The sequence below is a fragment of the Poecile atricapillus genome, chromosome 1, assembly GCF_030490865.1.
Source record: "Poecile atricapillus isolate bPoeAtr1 chromosome 1, bPoeAtr1.hap1, whole genome shotgun sequence".
In the NCBI taxonomy this organism is placed as follows: Eukaryota; Metazoa; Chordata; class Aves; order Passeriformes; family Paridae; genus Poecile; species Poecile atricapillus.
In genome coordinates this window covers 78,792,769-78,815,487 of record NC_081249.1, presented here as the reverse complement: position 1 = coordinate 78,815,487, position 22,719 = coordinate 78,792,769, and the positions used below count along the sequence as shown (strand labels likewise).

The 22,719-nt window shown below is 38.3% G+C and overlaps 2 protein-coding genes across 3 annotated transcripts; one reads left to right on the top strand and one right to left on the bottom strand.

The window, feature by feature from the left end:
• Positions 1-403: 403 nt before the first annotated feature.
• MRE11 (MRE11 homolog, double strand break repair nuclease) lies at positions 404-20,305 on the bottom strand. Of its 2 annotated transcripts, XM_058860501.1 has the most exons (19): positions 20,081-20,305; positions 19,454-19,586; positions 16,897-17,057; positions 16,226-16,313; positions 15,175-15,316; positions 13,652-13,766; positions 12,923-13,108; positions 12,278-12,449; positions 11,495-11,575; positions 10,813-10,939; positions 8,973-9,073; positions 7,693-7,866; positions 6,621-6,683; positions 5,425-5,632; positions 4,436-4,519; positions 3,419-3,474; positions 2,879-2,949; positions 2,429-2,507; positions 404-737 (listed from the first exon to the last, which is right to left on the bottom strand). In XM_058860501.1, the coding sequence occupies exons 1-19, from the start codon at positions 20,098-20,100 to the stop codon at positions 693-695; spliced, it is 2,106 nt and encodes a 701-aa protein (XP_058716484.1). In that variant the 5' UTR covers positions 20,101-20,305; the 3' UTR covers positions 404-692. The 2 variants fall into 2 exon arrangements, with proteins under 2 accessions (XP_058716484.1, XP_058716492.1); XM_058860509.1 differs by lacking the exon at positions 20,081-20,305 and having other exon boundaries at positions 16,897-17,038.
• A 17-nt stretch (positions 20,306-20,322) lies between these two features.
• Positions 20,323-22,557, top strand: ANKRD49 (ankyrin repeat domain 49). Its single transcript, XM_058860520.1, has 3 exons — positions 20,323-20,403; positions 20,893-21,163; positions 21,616-22,557. Exons 2-3 carry the CDS (start codon positions 20,906-20,908, stop codon positions 22,072-22,074), a joined length of 717 nt encoding a protein of 238 aa, XP_058716503.1. The 5' UTR covers positions 20,323-20,403; positions 20,893-20,905; the 3' UTR covers positions 22,075-22,557.
• The last annotated feature ends 162 nt before the right edge of the window (positions 22,558-22,719 follow it).

The following is a 22,719-nucleotide window of genomic DNA, read 5'->3' as shown; positions in this document are numbered from 1 at the left end:
ATATGATTCCTATTATTCATATCTACTCAGCTAAAATCTTTTCCTAAGATGTGTGTAACATCAAAATACAGAGTCCCCTTTCCTACTTCTTGAATTACAGGGCTGAATTGATTCCACATACTATGAAGTTTAATAGCAGTGCAATATTGGGTTTAGGTTCTCTTGGTAGAGTTGAAATCAATAAGACATTTTACAGCTTCAGTACTGAAAATTGAATTCTTGTGTCCAACTACGACTCTGAATTCAGAGTTTTCAACTGTATCCACAGCAAATTGCAAGTACAATTCCACTGAGCTGAGACTGTGTCCATATTCATACCTGCAGACTACTATAAATTTACTTCTCTGCAAAATTCAAACCAAAGAGATGGAGTTTTCTATAAAAGATATAACTGTAATTTTTATTATCTTCCCAAAAAGAACAGTTTCAGAGTTTTAGAAAGAACTTACACTTTCAGGCAGCACTTTAGAGTATGAGGCCTTCTAGCCTAGTGCATTGAGCAACATAACAAATATTATACCAAATTTGGTGCCGCTGAAAAAAAAACCAACCTAAACCAAACCATTTTACAGAAGTGAAAATGGAAGACAAGCCATCATTTACAGAGAAATATCACATAGAGAAAGTCTTGCAAACTGCTTTCCATTTTCTCCACAAACTTCCACAGACTCTCTTGCATAGTGAGCCAGAAATCACTTAGTTCTTCTTGATGTTGCAGGGCTCATGAATGGATCATCCTGCAATTTGCAAAGAGATACACATTACTAAAACTAGCAGGCATTCCAAGTCATAAAAAAAGCAGTCATCTTTAGATTAAACTAGAAAGCCTGGCCATACAATTCCATGTTTTCTGACAGATCTGTTTTTGTTCGTTTTGATATGAAAGAGGTCATTTATTGACTTAAAAGTCCATGTGATGCATGTGCAGAGAACAGAAGTATATGACAATATGACCAGAACGGCTACTTTGAAATAAGGAACAAACTATATTTCAGTTGTAAATGGGCAGCACATGCCTCAGTAAGATTATGTCTATATACACATTACACATCATCATTTACTGATATTTGTAAATGATGATGTGCATCAAAATGAATCAAAAATACTGTCTTTTTTTACATATTCAAGCAAACATGTAGGTTTTTATTTCACATATGAGAAGAGATAGCACAGTGGGGAGCAGGGACAAGAACATAGTATTTTATCTGAAGTGGCCATCATCTGACACTGTTAAGGAATGGACTCTGACCATGCATGACAGACTGAAAACAAACTGCACAGTGCTTGACACAATACAGTGTCGTCTATTCAGTGCAAAACTGTGTAAAAAGATCTACTTTTTCAATTGTGGAAAAAAACATTTCCTAGCAGTTCAAAGATGTACTGCAAGGACAGACATATTAGATCTGAAGGCAGTGTTTTAAATTTTTTAAAAAATGTACTTAGATAATTTGCAACAATAAAATGCCCTGGAAAAGAGCTGTTTCTAAATGCAAAAAAAGAAAAAAAAAAATCTTCCTTTTTGCAAGAATAAAATATATAAGTAAATGAAAGGATATAGCTAAGTAATAGAAGAGATTGTAATTACTTTCTTTCCCAGGCAATTCCAGGTCCACATTTCAGTAATGACAATTCACTGATTAAAAATTAAAGGGAAAAAGGATTGGGTATTTTTCTGAGGTCTCTTCTAATAATATCTAATAATTATGCAGGTAGTCTAATCAATGTCGGTTGCAATAATTTGTCCCTGTTAGTGAAAAAATAAATTGAATTTCACTCTGAAATGCATTACTCAAATAGCTGTAAAACAGTGAGCTATAGAAACTTACATGAAATAAAACAAAAAAATAGTACTATATACTGTTGGAGTCAGCGGCAAAGAGAATATTCCTGTATCTGTGCTGACAGGCTCTGACACTCAAGAGAACACTGTGTTTCACCTGAGGCCATGGAAAAGGCTTCCAAAATTAATAGATAGAATTGAGAATGTGGATGTGTAAGTTAGAGGGTTTGAGCTATGTTAGTGAATAAGAGACAACATGGAGGACTTAGGGCATTGTCCCTTTCTCCTTCTTTTTTTCTTCTAGGGTTTTTGGGATTAAGGGATCATTCCCCATTTAATTAAGGGATTGGATGGGAGAATCTGCACTGTGGGACACAGGTGTGTAGTTATTGGGTTATTAACAAGTTACTTGGCATTTCATTATTGGGCATGTTGATACTTAAAAGACCTTGAAGAGATACTTCTCCAGCTATTTTGCACCTTGTTAGCCTGGTATATATAGCTCCTCACTGTCTGCAAACATGTAATATAGAGAAGGAAGAATAAACATCCTAAGCCCAAACATGAAAACAGTTTCTCTCTCGTCAATCTTGGTCCCAGGGAAAACAACTGAACCTCCAGTGTCACCCCAACAATATACCATACCTCATCTGACTCAAAATCAACTCCTCTAGATGCTTGGCTTTGTGAACCTCTTTTACTAAGTGAAGATATAGCTGGCAACCTTGAAACATACAAAGAGAAAAAAAATTGTATCAGCATGTTCTCAGTCACCAGACATTCCAATAACTTCCCCTTTGAGTTGGACCACCAATACACAAAGTAAAAATAAGTAGACATAACAATAAGTAAAACAATACAAATTCTTAAAATAACATATTAACAATAAAGCTCTGATCAAGTTTACCTCAATCAGTAATCTAATTTTTTCTCTTACAGGAAGATAACCCATATTAACAAGTAAAAAATTACATAAATTCTCTAAGCAGCGTTACAACTTTCCTAAAAATCTGGTAGTCAATCAGATCCTTGGACTCCACTGATTGCCAGTCAGAAATAAGGCCCATATTGCATTAATGAAGCAAACATACTGACCTTTGATTTACTTTGGAAGAAGAAGGAACAAAAGAAGTATCTTCTGGATCAGAATCAACATCTATAATATCCTGAAAAAAAAAAAAAAAAGTATAAAGTTTTTCCACAGAATTTTCCTTACAGAGAGAGTGCATAATGTGTCAGTACAATAGCACAGAACTTTTGGTTTTTTCCCAACTATAGACCTATTAAGTTAGAATAATACACACTCGAGAGGCCTCCAGGCTAGAACTGCACAAATTTGCAAACACGGCACAAGTTTATTCTTCACACCTTTGACCTGGCAGAACCTACCAAAGCACTCATGTATATACACCCCATATCTTAGACTATGGTCACAAATACGGCTTTTCTCAAGACAAACACCATAGCAAAAAAGGATACAAGAGGTCTACAGATTAACAAGTAGAAACTTAATGCTGGGACTGATAGCTTGGGAACATTTGCTGATTTAGGCGAATGTTTTGACTGTGTATTTATTTTTCATATCAACAGTAAAAGACAGTACGACTTCACTCATCCAACAAACAAGGCGCTTACCTCAGAGTAAGACTGGAACGAATTTAAAGAGTGGTCTCTTTTCGAAGACTTAAAGGCTGGAATAAAACATATGTAACACTTTTAAAATGCTCACACAATTAAATGTAAACAATGTTATATAGTTCTTTTTATTTAAGATCTGACTAGCATGCATTTCCATTGCAAAACACCCTGTAAAACAAACAAACCAATCAACCCAAAACATAAACTGAGTCTGTCAGCCCTTGCTCGTGCCTCCCAGTCTGGCTGAAAAACCATCAGTAACATTGGTTAAGAGGACATGAAAAATACTACTGTAACTGAAATTCCTAACAGGTTCAATATGAACACATCTGCTAAAATTCATTTGTCTGCAATATTTCGGGTCATTTGCTGACCAATTTAAAATTAAGGTAATTTGCTGATTAATTTAAAATTCAGTCTACCTTGGGGCATTTCATGGGGGGTTTATGTGTAGATTAGTGAGGGGTATTTTTTTCTTTAATTCTCAGATTACCTATGCTGTTTCCTCAGAGCCTTTCCTCTACAGCAAGGAACAGCTACTGTCACATATGGAGGTGGCTTAAAGATAAAGTTTTCTTCCCTAGTAAAAACTGGCATTTCCAAAACTCACTACAATGTAAGGCTAAATAGATTTGCAGTAAAGCTTACTAACTTGTAAACATCAGTCAAATTTAACTTTTTATCCCCTGAAGAACATTCTGCCTAAAAAAGTCTCATTCTTATTCCTTAAGAAACTGTGTTATGTAATATGTTTCCTATTTGCAGCTCTAGCCAGAAGTTCCTAACACATTCCATTTTACCCCATGGCAGAAGAATATCACTCTTATTTTTTCCTTTTCTTTTTTCTTTCTGTCATCACTGTAAGTTATTCTATTTCATTAGTGCTGAAAGAATCTCTCACAGCTGAAATGGACTAATAGAATAAAAGGCAATTAAAGCAATTAATAATTAAAGAAACACCTTCACTACAACTTAAGAGAGCAGATTAGAGTGACAGATGGGTCACAGGCCTACCATCCATGATAGACATATTCTTGCCAGGCATAGATACAGGCTTATAGGATCTGCTGCCAGAAGCTGACTCTTGGCTAGTGGTTCCTGTAGAGATAACAAAAAAAAATGCAAATCTGTTCAGCAGTAATTTATTTTCCTCTTTAGTCTATCATTACTGAGTGGGAAGTCACCTAAAAAATCTACAATCCTCTTTACTCCACACTTTCTCCTTGAATTAAAGCCCTCCTTACATGCAGAACTGCTCTGTGTCAAGTGTTCAAAGGTCCACAGACACAACCTCTTAACACACAGGGCTCTGCTCTGATGGGATCACAACAGTGTTGGAGCACAGGCTCACATACCTAGTTTAAAAGCACTAACCAAATCATACCCAAGACAACAGCCTTTGTTTCAACTCAACCGGCTCTCAGACATTTGGGCACATTACTAAGACAACTCAAAGAAGTTTTATATATATATATATATATATACACTGCAAGTACATCTACAATGGAAGTACCATTACCACTGTAAAGTGTACAATCACACTCAGTCCAGGAGCTATTTAACTCTTTTTGCTTAAGATACACTCCCCATTTTTTCAGTCAATAGAAACATTGAAGTCTCTTGTAAATTACATCAGGATAGAAACAATCTATATCTCCTCTTTACACTGATAAAAAGCATTACCTTTAGCAGTAACAAAGGTCTCTTCATGCACTTCATTATACAGACATTCCCAATAATGCATCTTTTAGGAGTATACTATGTTTCCACAGCTGGGAAGAATGATATTTTTCTTTTAATCACAGTGAAAAAGTCACAACTTAAGCCCTGGATGGCAATCAATTGTATGTAATAGGATACCACATGCATTTGAGAAGAGTTTTTTTTTCCAGTAGGAGTTCTTAAGCCCCAAATTTCCACTTGATGAAAGCACCAGAAGAGAGTCACCTTTTAAAGAAAAAAAGTCATGAATTGCAGTACAAAGACTGCGAAGTTTTTCTTACCTCTTCCTCTTCGAGACGAACCTCTTGCTGTTGAATTTTGTCCTCTTGCACCTCTTGCTCTACCTCTTGCCCGACCCCTTCCTCGGCTCAGTGTTGAAGAAAGGCCATCACCTGGACTAATAGATTCCATATCCATGGAATCTTCATCACTGGAGGCTGCGACCAGAACTTCATCCTCAGACCGGTGGGCTCTGGCCCTGATCATTGCCTGAAATGGAACAGTAATTACAGAAAAAATAATCTTAAATCATGAAACATACCATTATTAGATCCTAGTTATGTAAAATACATATGTTATATAACTACAAAAAAATGTGTAACTCTAAACCATTGAAGCTTAGGACTGGTTAACAAGTCCAGTGTTATGGAAAGTGAGGATATGTGTGAAAATACTTTGTTTATTTAATTATACGTGTACATACAAAGTAGTTAGCTAAGGTCTGAGAATGGAGCTCGTTAATGCAACACACTGTCAGTGAAGTTTGGTGAACAGGTCAGGTAATCCTTTATCAGCTACATGTACCTGCTCAGAGGAAGCACCCTATGGGCTCCAATGACTTGAACTTCATTGATGACAGTGGGTGCTTAAGACAACTAGCTCAGGTGCTGATATCCCAGATTATGAGAACTGAATCTCACTCCAGGTATCCCTTATCTCAAAAGTTCATTCCAGTCCCACATAACTTGCAAAGACAAAGGAGCACCCATGCAAGCAGTAGCTGGCAATTTTCTTTGGAAATACATATGCAATTGAAGTATGAATATGTGGGAGACCTGAGATTTAAGATTGCTGATAAGGACACAGTACCTAAAGGTTCACCGATACGCTCCATTTGCTCCAGTAATACCACTCAATATAGTCCATCCATGTGTCCACTGGTGATGAGATCAAAAAGAGCTTAAGCTGAAAGAACTATGCAAGCCACCTGCCTGGTCTAACCTCAGTTAAAAGCAAGAAATAATGAACATTCAGGTTCACAAATTTCTACAAGAAAAGACACCTCAAAAGCCAAATTGAGCAGTAGCTTAGGCACATATTATCCTAGTATTTAAACCACATTTATTTTAAAGGCATACAGGCACTTTTTGGCACGGACAATGCTGAAGTATTGCTGACGCATTGCTAAATGACTGCATTTATATGCAGAAGTCACCACTCCATTTTTCAGCCTATGTTCAAAATTCAGAGTAATTACCTCACGGACTTCCTTATCCTCTTCTTCGGTATTCTTTTTTCTACTCTCCCTGAATTTTCGCACCTGAATAAAAAAAAACAGCTCCTGTCAAAATAACAGTTCATATAATACAATAATCAAAATACAGAAGGTGCAAAGCTTTAACCACTGAATCATTAAGTCAAGCTCATGTAAGAAGTGAAGAGTCCAGGAATAACTGAACAGTTTGTTTAGGGGCCTCTCGTGCTGTCCTATGGTTTAAGAATACAACGTTCTGTTAATAACTGGAGCTACATCACTGGGGAAGAAGAAAGCTTTGGACATGATGAAGGAGATACTGTGTTTAAGAGGAGAGTATAGTAATTTTGACAATAAGGGATACTGAAATATGAATAACTGTAAAAAGAGGTAGAGATGAAGAAGCGAGACAGAAAATAACTATGATGAGAAGAGTCAATGTTTATGGTCTCTTTCAACGCTTCATGAATTAAAGCAATCAGTAAGAAAACAGGTAGGTGCAACCTTCCTTCCCCATCAAATTATTCTTTAAACAGTGCACAGATAAGCTGCAGAATAACTTCTTCTACAATGTTGAGTATTACAGCTGAATACATGGGCTCATGGAAGCTCAACGAAAGACAAAAATGCCTTTCAAAGGTTGCTCAATACACATAAACCAGGCCTATCTCTGGGATACCCCAAGCTGCAAGCAGTTAGAAGCAAGTAGAGCACCTGAAGGTAAAGTTCCTTTATGCCTGTCCCGTTCCTGTACTCCTAAGCCAATATGAAAAAGCTATGAAGAGATTATATCTACCATCTTTCTCACAATAGTGGTAAATATGATGTGCTACATGTATTAGATTTTTTTCTACGAACATGTGTGCAACCTACACCCAATTTTCAGTACAAGTTTTGAAATCATGTATTTGAAACTTCATCATAAATTAATTATTCATTTATTAATTGCAGAAAATGACTGGAGGCAAGTGTTGCAGATGCTCCACACACAGGCAAATTTATTAAACCATGTTTGAGCACTGATTTTACTACTGTCTTGACCTTTCTTGGGGAATCAACATTAACAGAACATTACCTCCTCATCTATTTTTCCTTCCTCTGCATCAGTGTGACGCTCCTTGAGAAACCTCTGCGTTTTTTCTAGTTGAAATTTCACCAGCTCTTCTATGGCATCTTTTTCCTCTTTGTCCACAAACTCTTGCACTGCTTCTCCCATTCCTCTTTCAGTTAGAAGTGAAAGCTGTACCTTCTTTAGAATTGTGAAAAATAATTTGTTAAGAAGCATCTGCCATTAGAGAAAGTAAGCAATATTCCATCTGTTTCAGATAAATATTACATTAAGTTGGTTGCAAAAACAGTAATGTGCACTGAGTATTTAAAACAGAGAAAAGCACAGCAATAAGCAAATGTTACTTGTCATAAACCAGTTACAACTCTCTTGCTACTAGCATGTCATACCAGCTTTACAGAGCATTTTTCAAACTAGTCAAAGCAAAAGGAACAGTAAAGAAACCACAATGCTAGTAATATCTAAAATAAAAACTTCCAGGAAATAATGCTGCCCAGAGGAATGAACTTTCTAGCTATTATAAAATAAAATGTTTAAATAAAATAAGTATAACAAAGGAACATGATTAATGCTGTCCCAATACTGACACCTAGCATGTGTCTAAGGTTAGGCAGGATGATGTAGTTTGAGGGATCTTTACCTCAAGAATTCTTGCTCCAAAGACTTTCTACAACTGAAATAGCTTCTGCAAGTTATGCTTGATAACCATATCAAGCATTTGTGCACCTGGCTCACTGATTATTGTTTTATCTCTTAGACGATACTGCACTGGTGTTGGGAAAGGGAAATAAACTAGATTTAACAACAGGGTGGGAAGAAAGCAAATTATCAGGGATCTTCCTTCTCCCTGCTCTGCTTTAAATGAAACACCGAAGTGCATTACATCTGAGAACACAAATATACTGAAAAGTAACAAGTGACTAAGTCAGCTGTAATAGTAAATGCTACAGTCTCATACTGGCCCTAGAGTAAATTAAGGTAGTTCTTCACATTTTCCTACTGTACTTGAGTACATGACACATCACTTTCACACTGCAAGTTCACATGAAGAGCTATCATGCTCTCAAACGTGTGTGTTCACATACCTACACAACCTATACGCAACAGTTACTCTAAGACACACACTTCATGTGGTAATTCTCAGACAGTTTTATGGGAAATAAATTCATTTCTTGGTGAATGTCAGAGTCTTTTCAGGGCACACTACTTCCATTAAGAAAAAAAAAAAAAAGATAAAAAATATCATATGACATTAAAAACAGGAATTATAAAAGGTAGAAAAATACCTTCTCTGCTGTCTGGAAATACTGCTTTACAAGGTCTTCCACCCTCAGTGCCGTTCCCTCAGCAGGTCTGCTAACCAGTTTTCCAAAATTAAGATCAATGTCTAGAATAGAAAAGCATGGTGGCATCATCCACATTTACAGCTTTTAACTATTAACCATCCCACTGACAGTATTAGAGAAAAAGGTTAATGCAGGCCTCCTAAGAATTGTGGTCACTTTTATATGTAAAGCTTTTTGTTCTTTTTAGAATCTATCCATTGGAAATATGGAGAAACATATTAATTGTGCAGACAACTCCACCTCTAGCAGATAGGAAGAGTTCTAACTAACAAATGTCTGGAATTATATGTTGAACACTGTGTTCTGAAGGTTATTGTCTAATTGAACTCTATAAGATCACAAATGGAAGAAAATCATCAAAGCACAAGAGTTTTCTATAAATAACCCATTTACTAGAAAACAGAATTTCCTCCACAGCACGCTGACTGATTTTCAATAGAAAATGCTCATAGCTCATCCCCCCTTCTCAGGCAGCAAGGTAGGAACGGCAGAAGGATGAGAGGGATAATCATTCTAGGTTAGCACATACCACCCAAATAACAAAGTGACTACAGACTGAATTCCTGAAGTCTTAACATCATCTGTACTGAACCACAATGTGCACATGTAATGAAAACACTGAGTGCTTCATTAGCCACTTCCTTTGTATTAGAGCTGTCTAATAAAGCAATGCAAAAGCCATGGCAGTACTTTTATATTCCCTTCCTGAAGCTGACAAGCCCATTAAGTAGGAAAAGTAAATTAGTGAAGCATAGTGGCAGAAGTGGTAGCAACTGTGTAGTCTGAAAATGTTAATGAGATTTCACAACTATAAAAAGGAAACCAAAGCAAAATAAACGAAGATAAATACAGCATAATTTTTAAAATGCCTCACTAAAAGCAGTTTTTATTCATGAAACAATGTTTTGAACTTTATAGAACTGATAGTACTCATAAAAACTGTCACTGGAACTGGACAATGCACTAATGCAAACTAGCAGGAGTTTTTTAGCACATCATGTTCCTGTACAAGCTGAATGTTCATTAGCTATGCTCCTACAAGCTGAATGTTCATCAGCAACTATTACAAATCCAGTATTTGGACAACATCTATTAACCATTTATTAAAAATTCTAGGCAACAGTGAAAAATGCTGCAACAGTAACAGCTATTATTGGTATTGCACAAATATTTGAATAGAAACATACCTGGAAGAGACAAGCCAAGAGCATCTCATACACATGATTAATTAGGGCAAACAAAATGCTATCCCACATTTGGACCTTTTTAAAAATATATGAACACCTCTTAAGCCCATACCCTTCATTACTATTTTAGGTATGAACAAATGAACTACTACAAAATAAAACTAAAATATAAAGGGAAAAAGCACTATCCTCATCTCTTTTCCTTCAGAGTGGTGAAACCCAATCATCTTATTCTAAGTCGTCTCAGCAGTGAGCCACTTAATGCCTTTCATGGTAACTATCACAGAACCATAGAGTAACTCAGTCTGGCATTGAGCTATATGTATTACTATAAGCAACTCAGTAAGGCCTGAGGTCAAAGGAAAATGGAACTGTTTATGAATAACTGTCAAAAGATGCTGTGCTGAATATCAGAATTATTGACAAACTGAAAAATAGAAAAGAAATAATTGTGCAATATATACATTTAAATAAGATAATGCATCTTAATTCCTTCTATAACACATTAGATGGTAGACAGCAAGTATTTGCAAGTGCTGGGCAACAAAATACAGCCAGGGAGGCAAGCCAGTGATTCCTTCTTTCATAATCACCTTTTTTCTCTTTTTGTTCACGATGCCTGAAAAAATGTATGATGTCTTTTGGGTTAGCCACCCTATGCATGTACTTCTGGCTGAAACGATGGACACTGAATGGCTCAAAGCCACCTGCATAATCAACCTAAGTAAGGAAAAAACAAATTTAAAAATGAAACAAACAAAAATGAAAAAAAAAGCCACACAATTCAAAACAAATTTGTTATGCTTCAAAGGAAAAAATTGATAGTAAAAGATAAGTCAACCTAAAATTAATGCCTTCCTATGCAGAATAGTTAATGGCTAATAACAGCTAATAATAACATTAATAGAATAGCTAAAAACAGTTCATATTTTTAACTTGTTCTTAATTTGTTTCATTTGTTAGCCTTCACATCAGTTTCTGATTGGGTTAGGAACGCACACAGGATAATATGACTTAAAAAAATCTTCACAGTAAATAGCCACTTTTGATGCCCTCACTCAGAACAGCAGTGAAGTACATTTGTGACCAATCTCATCCTATACCATAGAGTACTGGTTACACAGGTAAACAGAAGTATGGTAGGTTATTTATATTTCCCTGTGCACAGCAAAAAAATGTATATATTATGTGTTTACATAAAAAGCATGACTTTGCTTTGAAACTGTTCACAGTGACCTTTAAAAACAAACCAATCCAAGCTGAACAATTTCTTACTCTTAATCTTATGATAGGCTTCTCTGGCTGACGGGGATTTCCCAAGCGTTCCCTTTCTGCAGTGTCCAGCATCAATTCCACCTGCGAAAGAGAATAATACATTCAGTTCCACTTTTTTCTCTTACAAATGCCTGAACATTTCAAGCATAACTTATAATACATCCAGTTGCAAGGGGAGCTATCAAAATAAATCATTACAGAATGTGCTGTCATTCCTGAACACATATGTAGCAGTATGCAACCAAAAGCCATTAAGAATGAGTGAGAAAAACATGGCAATGAAAGGCTTATCCTTCAGATACAATGTAGTCCAGCAGTACCTACACCACTGATCTCTCATGTTTTATAGCCACTATACTTTGCTAAATTTCTAGTTCCAGGGAAAGGCAGGAAGAGCGAAGCAATTAATAAACTTGCTTAGTTACTTCTGCCACTTCAGATTGCATGGCTGAGCTCTCTGGGCTTAGGTCAATGTATTTATGCTGGTTCCAAAGTGCACATCCAACACTGCCCCACTCTCATGTGCAAGCTTTTGTACAAAATCATATAGACATCCAAAAAGCAGTTCCAGCCTACTTTAATAGGTCATCCCAATCAAGGAATCTGGAAGCCAAGGCTGTAGAGTGAATGTCATGGAATTAGCTTCCTATGGAAACACTGTCTAAGTTTGTTTTAATATGTGGCAAGCCACAAGATTTCTCATCTTCCAGTCCCAAAACCAGTCATAGATCCCATCCCCTGTCCATACACTGTTATCCATAAACTGTTAGCATCACAAGTTACCTTTTCCATGCAGAATGCCTGTATTGCCTGAGTAACATTAGGATTGTCAGGATTAAAAAGATCTGGATGATCAGCTAGAACAATATCCTCTATATGGAAAGTTCGCACTGTCTCTAGAGCAATCTTCTCCATTTTCATTTTTTTCCCTTTAACATGCAGCAAACCAATGTGTCTAGAAGGAGAAAGGTAACTTACTAGAAAATAAACTTAAGAGAACTATGGTATAAAGATTTGTTTTCAAATTCATGTTTGTTTTTCAGGGACAAAATTTCCAAAGCTATTGGAAGATCTGTAGTTCAGGGTTGGCCCTGTTCCATTTTATTAAATTTAGATTGTGCTTGTTCCATATACAAGCATCTGCACTCAGTTCCTTGTATTCCAATTTATCACTATGTAACTCCTCTTAGCTAAGTTCATTGCTTTAAATGTTAGATTAAATTGTAAGCAAAGCAAAAGTTATACCAGTTATACTCATTCCATCTACTTTCCTTATGATGTCACACTCTGAAGCTAATCCACATAGTAATATCTTAAATATCTTAAAGTCTTTTCATACTATGTACAAGTATTTTTTCTGTTCTCAACAGAACACCTGAGACATGTAAGACAAGCAGTAAGCAAAAACAAAAAGAAAAGCTCACGCACTTCTTCACGGCTTCTCCAGGGGACAGAGATGTCACCACTGAACTTCCTGGCTGAGAAATGTAGAAACGTTGCTGTTCGTTTTGGAATGGAGCTATTTTGCACTCGTGTTCATGACCCCACACAACAAGATTAATAAAGTCATCTAAAAACTGTTCTGGAATGTAGTTGGTAGCTCCATGTTTGCTCCTGTTCAAGAGAAGAGAAGAATAATGAATGGGCGAGGGGAGAGTGAAGCAGGAGAAAAACATCAGTGTGATTTAAAATTATACAGGAACTCTGGCAATAATAACAGACATTCATGTCAGGTCTTCTTCACATTTATTCCTTACCCAGATGTTTAGTGTTTGGTTAAACAAAATGGCAACTTACATAGCTCATTGTTTTCTGCTTCCCTCCTTTTATTTATTTTATTTTTCTGCTCCCCTTCTTTTCTTCTTACTTGGCTTTTGGGTTTTTTTCTATATTACACTACAAATCCTCCACTGCCTCTGACTATAGGAGTTTGGGAAGAGATCTCCCAACTCCCCTAACTCATTTATTTCAAACCTTCTCCTTTACAATTCTTCCCCAAAAAGAGCTGTAAAACAATGTTTTCACTTGTAAAAATCTTAAGAAACCAGCTACTCACAAGAAGCATGAACTAACACAGCTGGCTCGCTCACCTATTCCTTTCCAGGCAGTTTAATGAAGTAACACAGTAAGTTGCTGTAATTCATTCAGTACTGTTACCTATTTTGATGAATCACAAACAAGTTAAACCAACTATCTTCATCTTCCTTTGGTCTCAGCATGGTTACTTGCTTATTGACAAACATACGATACAACCTCTCATCTGGAATAGCTCCTGAAGTGGACAAATGGAAAAAAAAATAAAGTGTGTGGTAATCAAGTCTGTATTTAATAACATTTTCTTTATTTATAAAAGCATGAGAAACAAAAATACAGCAGCCTTCCAGTATCTAAAGTGGGCTTACAAGAAAGCTGGAGAGGGACTTTTCAGAAGGGAAAGCAGTGATTATACAGGGGAATGGCTTTAAACTGAAAGAGGACAGATTTAGTTTGGATATTATCATGAAGTTCTTTCCTGTATGGGTAGTGAGGCACTGGAACAGTTTGCCCAAGAAAGTTGTGCATATCCCATCCCTGGAAGACACTGATTATTTCCTTGATGTTTTTAACTAGGAAAAAAACCCCCAAACTATCCTTAGCCAGGCTCATGATAGATACCAATAAATCCCATATGGAGGGTTCGTATTTTGTATAAGAATAAATGCTCTCTGAATTAGAGAAAGTCAAAAAGGTATAAATAATTCTGGCACAAACACAAAGAAACACGTCATGAACATCTTCATGCAGCAACACTGGTACTTCAGAAAGCTGTTGCATTTCCCAGTAACAACTTAAGTATAGAAAACTTTTATATTTTGATATTAGAACATTCCACTAACTATTAGCCTTTCAAACATCTAGGAAGCTTTCAAAGTATATCATTAAACACACAAAATCATGGCCAACTAGGACTTAATTTAGAGCTATAAAAGTTGCTTGGAATTAAGTGTTTAAGCTCTCATGACTGGACAAAAAATGAGGGTGAAAAAAATAAGATCTTAATAGTCAACTTCTCTAGACTGAAAGCAATCAAAAATAACCATTCTAAGTAAGAAGTGAGGGTAGAGGGGAATTCAGTGGAGAAAATACAAAGGAACAAATCTGAAGTTGAAAACTTATCATAGAACCACTTTAAAGTATGAAACTCTTAAGTTTCTTTAAAGAAACTGAGATTACCCATGGCCAATGTTACTTATCAACCACTTCAGACAGATACATAAGATATTAGATTTCTGCTCAGATAGGTTATGTTTTTAAATGTAACCAAAATGGCACATGAACATAGGGTGGTTAAGTTTTGCCTGAGCAGGATGAAATAAGCTTAATACACAACAGAGAATTTAAGAGTGTGATTGCTCTGACCTGATAGACTGGCACTATGGTTCACTTAAGCAGAGTTCATTTAACAGCAATAAAAGTACAAAAATCAAGTTTAGGAAGATTTATCTAAATGAGATAAATCTGAAGTCAGTGACACAAAGCAGGAGGCAAAATCTGACACTGTCACAGAACTGATATGCTTTAATTTAGAATCACTTAGACCTTCATATTAGTTGCAGCCATTTGTTCCAACTTTATTTAGACCTATTAAATTTCAGTAATACATGAACAGTCTAGTCACGGTCTGGCAGACAAATACTTACCCAAGCCATATAGAGCAATTTTTGTTCTACCTTTACGCAATAAAATGGGACTAATATCTATTTTCTCCACGGAAGTTGAACGTCCAAAGTGATTCAGCAGGCCTGCACAGCTTAAAATATCCAATGCACACAGTGCATCTGCCTACAACAAAAATTAGGAAACAAACACAAAACTTTGAATAGAACATTAAGTGTTTCATGTCTAAATGAAAGTCTCAAAAGTAAGAGAGAATACCTTTCCTTAAGTAACTTCTGCAGCCGAAAAGCCCTATAACATATATTAAGGGTTTTGCTAGTACAGAACACAGAGTACAGAAGCAAATCCCTTCTCCTTACAAGTTATACTTCATTTGAACAATATGAAATTAAATATTAAATCATTCAGAAAAACAAAACCAAAAAAACATTCAAACCAGCCAATCTCTAAACTACCACAAAAATTACATGGTTAAGGTAACTACCATATAATAAGTTCAAAGTGAAACTGCTACTAGAACACTCAACTCTGTGATACATTGCTATTTGATATAAAATGCAAAATTATTAATTCAACCCATGCATTTTAATACTTTCTAAACATCCTTTTCCCACTTACTTTTAGTAGCTTGTTTTTAAGCTAACATTTCACTATTATTAGATTATCCTTCTTGCAAATACATGATGCATATCAATTACATATGCACAAATCAAAATATCAAAATTCTCCTTCTTTAAGAAAAAAGCTTTCAGTCTCTACCGATGGAATGTTTTAGAAACTTCCTGAAAGACTGCCACTTCTTGTCATGAAAAGTGATTTTGTTCTCAGTGACAGAAACCTACATAAATTAAGAAATTAAACACAGTTCATATGGATCTCTTATTTCCATTTGCTTTTTAATGTCACACACTTAACTTGTCACTTATTAAGAGAATTCCTAAAGATACACAAAATATTTACACAAAGAGTGGAGCAACTGAATATAACCTGCGTTATCTCCCAGAACTGTATTTCTATACAAGTTTCTATTTCTATATCTTTGTAATGCAACAGCACAATTATGATAATAATTACCCCTGTGGGATCATCATGATTGCCATGAATACTAAAAACTGGAATAGAAATGTTGAGATTTTCATCCTGATAATTCACCCAAGGAAACCTGAACAAAAAGAAGAAGTTAGACTACATCTGCAAATTTGCGTATGATTCTCAATTCTCTTCAAATTAACTTCATCACAAATAATGTGGCACAAATCAGAATGATGTGATTATGAATAAGCCTAAGCTTAAGCTTAAGCATAAGAGGATTCTTAATCATGGTCTGGAATGGCACTTTCCATGGGGAATAGGGTAGCAAAAGAAACCTATTTTTTAAGAACAAGCCATGAAAAGAATTGTACAAAAAATGTGTAGTAGTAGTGGATTAGGCTGTGCAACCTTTGCTTACACACAAGGAACTCTGTTAATTTTACCAAAACAACTCATGTGAATTGGTTTATTTGTATTGTACTTGCAAAATGGAAACTATACATTACATAAATATATCAAGAGTCACAGCACATTCAGAAGTCTCTCAGAATATTGTACACATTCCTTTACAGAATTAGATGACAGGTGAAGTTATTCTGTAAACTGTCCCACAAAGACAGGCTTAGTCATGGAGGATATAAAATAAAAATCACAACACACTCACCCAACACACAAACCAAGCCTTACATGATTATTTATAGTAACATACTTACTTGCTGTAATTAAAATTAACTGCCTGATCACTCAAAATTTCAAACTGAACAGGACGATCACCCATGCAGTATTTTCTTAGTGACTCCAAACAAGAGTGTACTGTTTTTCTGGAGGGTTTGTTGTCATGAAAAAGGTCCCCACCTAATAAAACAAAGTCCACCTGTATGTAACAAAAAGTTTTATTATTTTAATACAACATTTTGTATTACCTTGAAAGACTTCTAAGCAAATTGTTTAAATTATTTCTTCTAGGGAGTTCCGCATACTTCCTCAAATATGAGGAAGTATAGGTAAAAGGAGTTAGTAGTAACAGAAACAGTATTTAACTTCCTAATGAAAAAAAAAGCAATTAATTTATTATTCAAAACAAAATCAAACCCAAAAAGACCCATTTATGAAGAGTCATAGAAGAAAACAACTGATACTGGTAAAAAGAAGGATTAGTGTACTATTGTAATAAGGGTCTCCACATTGGCTCCTGAACATTTTCTGACAGGCATGAAAAGCTACATTATTTTCTCCCTGCTGCACTACCTAGTGCAAAGAAACCAGTAGCTATCACCACATTATTTTGAGAAGGTACTAGTTGCAGTTTCTGCATATATTGCATATATTTAGCTTTTAGTAAAGCATTAGGAAAAAAACTCATCAAAATTACAAAGAATCTGATTGATAAACATCCTGTTCTTAAAAATGGAATCATAGAATGGTTTAGGTTGGAACTCTAAGATCATCAAGCCCAGGCGTTAACCCAGCACTGCTGAGTCCAACATGAAACCATGTCCCTAAGTGCCACATCCATACATATTTTTAATACCTCCAGGGATCGTGACTCCACCACTCTCCTGGGCAACCTGTTCCAGTGCTTGACAACCTTTTCAGGGAAGAAATCTTTTCTAATATGTAGTCTAAATCTCTTCTAGTGCAACTTCAGATCATTTTCTCCAGTCCAGTCGCTTGCTGCTTGGGAGAAGATCTCAACTCCCACCTGGCTACACGCTTCTTTGAGGCAGTTGTAGAGATCAATAAGGTCTCCCCTGAGCCTCCTTTTCTCAGCCACTTCTCACCAGACTTGTGCTCCAGACCCCTCCCCAGCTCTGTTATCCTTTTCTAGACACACTCCAGCCACAATGTCCTTCTTGTAGTGAGTAGCCCAAAACTGAGCACAGGATTTGAGGTCACCAGTGTCCAGTACAGGGGGACGGTCACTGCCCTGCTCCTGCTGGCCACACCACTGCTGATCCAGGCCAGGGTGCAAGTGCTTCTTGGCCACATGCTGGATCACGTTCAGCTGCTGTCAACCAACTCAGGCCCCGGGGATGCAGCAGGTTTCCCTAAGAAGTGGAGCCAGTCTGCATATTGGGCCTTCTGCTCCCATCAGAAGGGGGTCTCCTATAACCATAATATATAACTATTATCCATCTTTTTTCTTCATGGAAGGAGTTTTGATACTGAGCACAGGCAACAACCTCAGCAGCATCTCTATTCTAGACAACACTGTCCTTGTTCAGTTCCATTTGCAGAGCCTCACAGCAGTTATGCCAGGCACGTGGGGATGTGGGGCAGTCACAGAGGAGATGCACCTGCTGTGCTTGGCAGGAACTTGTTGCCATTACCCCCTATCCCTTAATTCAGTGAGTTCATCCAGAGGGAATGAGGATAGAGAATCCCCTGGATCATGTGTCCTGTCTGCCTGTCAGATCTGCCCCAAGGAAAGTAGGGTATGATTCCAGTAGTCTCTCTCTCTCTCATACACACTCCCTGACACTCCTCAGCCAGAGCTGTGTCTGGACAGGGAATTCTGTCTGGGCAGCTCTGTCAGATGTGGTGGATGCAGAGAAAGACCACGGCTTTCTGCCAGACAGATACCACTGCTCCCTGGTGGAGCTGGCAGGGCACAAGTGATGTTCCTGCACAAAAAGTCACACCACAGCATGTCTGTTTGCTGTGTTGGAGGTGCTCCTGCTTGCTGCTATTTGACAGGAGCTTCTTTTTACAGGTGTGGGGGGGTTCTTGGCTGCTCCTGACCCCACCCACGTCCCATCAGCTGCTGCAGGCTCCTGGCAGCTCTCGGCTCCCCAGAAGTCACCCCAGTTCAGGCAGCCTCTCTGTCCACCCCAACACAGGATTCTGCTGTTGATTGTACAGGCACTGGAGCTGCTCAGCACCAGAACTGCTCACTTCAGTGACTCAGCACTGCACGACACTTCAAAAGCTTCTAACAAATCTCTACTGATTTGTCAGAAGACTGTGTATCACTACTCTTGCTAACCTCAATTACTCTTCCTCCTTGCTGTGACAAACCCTCTATGGATACCACTGAAACATAGGCAATCCAAAATCACTGCTAATGCAACCAAAGTCATGATTCAGTAAGAATGCTCTCACAAAGAAACAGAAATTCCTTTTACTAAATCAGAAATGAAACTGAATGCAACAAATAGTTCAGCCATTTGATTCGGTATTATTAGAGAGTACTAAACTTTACAGCTTCTGGCAGACTAGGCCATATTTTCAACAGCCTCAGTCCTTCCCTCACCAAAAAGTAGCACTTACTTCATTTTTTCGAGCCTGGTCCAGAATTTCATTGAAAGTTACAAATGTATCATTTCCACGAACTGGATCCTTCTCCAAATAGCCAAGATGAATATCAGTAGCAATGAGTATTTTAAAGGTATCTTCATCATCCCTGAATAAGACAGGAAAACTTGTGTCAAAGAGCAATACACATAGGGAATTTCTACAGAGTCTTTATTAAGATAAGCTTATCTGTTCAAAGTAATGAAAAACAGAGATTTTCCATAATATTCTACCAAATAACAGTCCTATAAGACTCTCAAAATACTTCACTACTTATATTGCAAAGAGCACATAACCAAACCAGCCTGTTGGAAGATCTGTTTATCCCATTCTGCTCCAGCAAAAGGCTGCAAGCACCCCCACTCTGAAGTATGTAATTAAAAACTAAAGAACCCTTTGTATGTTTTTTGCTCTTAAAAATACTTGTTGAATAGTCTAATTCTCTCTTTGCACTGGTAATGTGCGCGTACATGAAGGCAAGCATGATGACCACAAGGGCCAGAGGGAAAACACAACTGATGATCCCAGCTCGTCCCAGACATACAGAACACTTGCTGCCTGATGTGTCAGGCCTGCAGGGAGCTGCAGACAGCGGGATCTTACTGTGAGTTGATGGCGCTCATCCTCGTGCCGAGGTTCCTTCCCCACGGGAAGGCTCTGGCAGAGCGCAGCCAGCTCAGGGACTCAGCTCCTCTCTTCACAGACGGTACGCGAAGAGACCCAACCAGGCGCTGGGCCGAGAGCACAGCGAGGTGCGATCACACCGAACAATCGCTGATGCCGCTCCCGCCGCCGCTCGGGCCGAGCACCGCCCCCAGCCCGGCCCGGCCCGGCCCGGCCCGTTCCGTCACGTCCGCGGCCGTGCGGCCCGGAAGCGCTCGCCGGGCCCCGCCCCGCCCTGAGCCCCGGCGGCGCTGGGGACTCAGGTACCGGAGTGGGGCCGAGCGGGGACCCGCGGGGCGAGCGGGGATCGATCGGTCTCTTGCGGGGCGGTGGGGCCTGCCCGGGTGATGTGGGCCCCGCGGAGGGGAGCGGTGCTGCAGGCCGTACCGGGCCGGGCCGTGGGGGCGGAGCAGAGAGTCTGCCCCAAAGTCCGGGCTGCTCTCCAGGCCCTTTGTTAGTAAAGTGAGCAGCGTTTCGAGCGCACTCGGCAAAGCCCCGCGCAGTGTTCCAGCGATCCCTGTCTGAAGGTGGTGCCGTTCGGGGATCGGGGTAACGCGGTGCTTTTCTAGCGTGGGAATTATCTGTGAGTTCTGGCAGAGCTGGCAAAGCCTGGGTTAGTGGAGCATCACTGAGTTTTCCCTTGAGTTTTGCTGTTTGTTGACATCCACATCATCCATCAGATAGTTTTATTGATAGTGCACCGATAACAATTACAGTTAGCATAAAAATGGTTGTACATCTGCTGCTCACAGATGCTGATTGAAAATGAGTAAAGACAAGCAAGCTGATGAAGATGATGATGACAGCGAGCTGTTTGAAGATTTCACAGAGCATTTTAACCAACTTGAGCTGCTGGAGACACACAGGCATTTGATTCCTGTAGGAACTCAGAGCTGTTGGTCAGGACAGTCTGATGATGATGATGATGAGCAAGAGAGAACGGAGGAATGGTACGAAATGCAAGAAAAGAAAATGGAAAAAAATCCAGAGAAATTGCTACTCTGGGCAGCTGAAAATAATCGGGTAAGGCACTTGCTCTGTTCATATGTATAATTTACAAGAATGTTATTTTGAGCTCACGTGTGTAGTCTCATCCACAAACAAAAATTTACCTATACTTTTTTTTCTTTCTCTGAGCTGTTTTGATCTGGTTTTGCAAGCCACTGTATGTAAAACATTCCCCTTTGTAGCCCATACACACTAAAATGTCTCTGGATCCATTGGCTTTTAGAACAAATTTTGATTCCTGTTCAAAGTTCAAGTAACATCACTTTTCTTTAACTTCTGTGAACTGAAAGCATGCTAGACTTTTTGTGGCAAATAAGCCTTTTAACAGGGGTGGAGAGGATGTATCTGAGATTTTAAAAGTGCTTTTGACACTGACAGGAATTGCTTTTCCATTAAACTTGAGGACCGTCAAAGTCATACATCTTGTTTCATAGAATCACATGAAGTTCCCTGTTTTCTTTAAACAGCTGAGTACCGTGAAGAGGCTCCTGACGGAAAAGCTGGCTCCAGTGAACGCTCGTGATGAAGATCAATACACTCCTCTCCATCGAGCTGCCTACAGCGGGCACTTGGATGTTGCACACGAGTTGGTGGCCCAAGGGGCCGACGTTCACGCGCAGACTGTGGACGGCTGGACACCCCTGCACAGCGCCTGCAAGTGGAACAACACCGGAGTGGCCGCGTTCCTGCTTCAGCAGGGTGCAGACATCAATGCGCAGACAAATGGTCTGCTGACACCCCTGCACATTGCTGCAGGAAACAAAAACAGCAGGGAAACCCTTGAGCTCCTGCTGATGAATCGCTATGTGAAGCCAGACTTGAAGAACAACTTGGATGAAACTGCCCTTGACATTGCGAGGAGGACTGATATATATCACTACCTTTTTGAAATAGTAGAAGACTGCATAAATGCTGTGTCCCCCTAAAAGCTTGTGAATGTGAGGTTTTCTGCCTCTTTCTTTTTAGTGTTCTGCATGCCCATCGGTGGTGGTCTGTGTCTTTGCAACGACGTTTTAATGTAAGATACTTCAGTATTCTCCTCGGGCAAAATGTCACTTCTTGCAGCACAGCTCAGTGGTCACGCTCGTGCTTTGAAGCATTACTGCTGTTAGTCAAGGTAGTCAGAAAGTCAGTAATTTCTGTGACTTTCTATTTAATTAGTGCAGATTTGGAGAGGCCTTTGTAAGTTGTCTGAAGTGTCAAAGCAGGAGGGAAAACTGGAATATTTACTTGATGTGATAAAATTCTGGCTTGGTTATGCAGCTCACTTGAAAATTATTTTTTGAGAAATTTTAACTTTTTAAAAACTGCATGAAAGCTCAGAATGAATGTAACTTATTTGGGTGATACACAAAATGTTTAATGAACCTAATGTAAGGCTTATTATAAAATAAAATATTTAACCCAAAGTATTTTGTCATATTTTTAATTGAAAGCCCATTTAACACATTTATCAATGTGATTGCCTGTTCATAAATCAAACACATTATTTATAGGATAAGAAAGTAGTTTTGGTTTATTTTTTTTCCTGGTGCTTTTCAAGGAAGTGACTTTCTATCAAGGTCTTATTT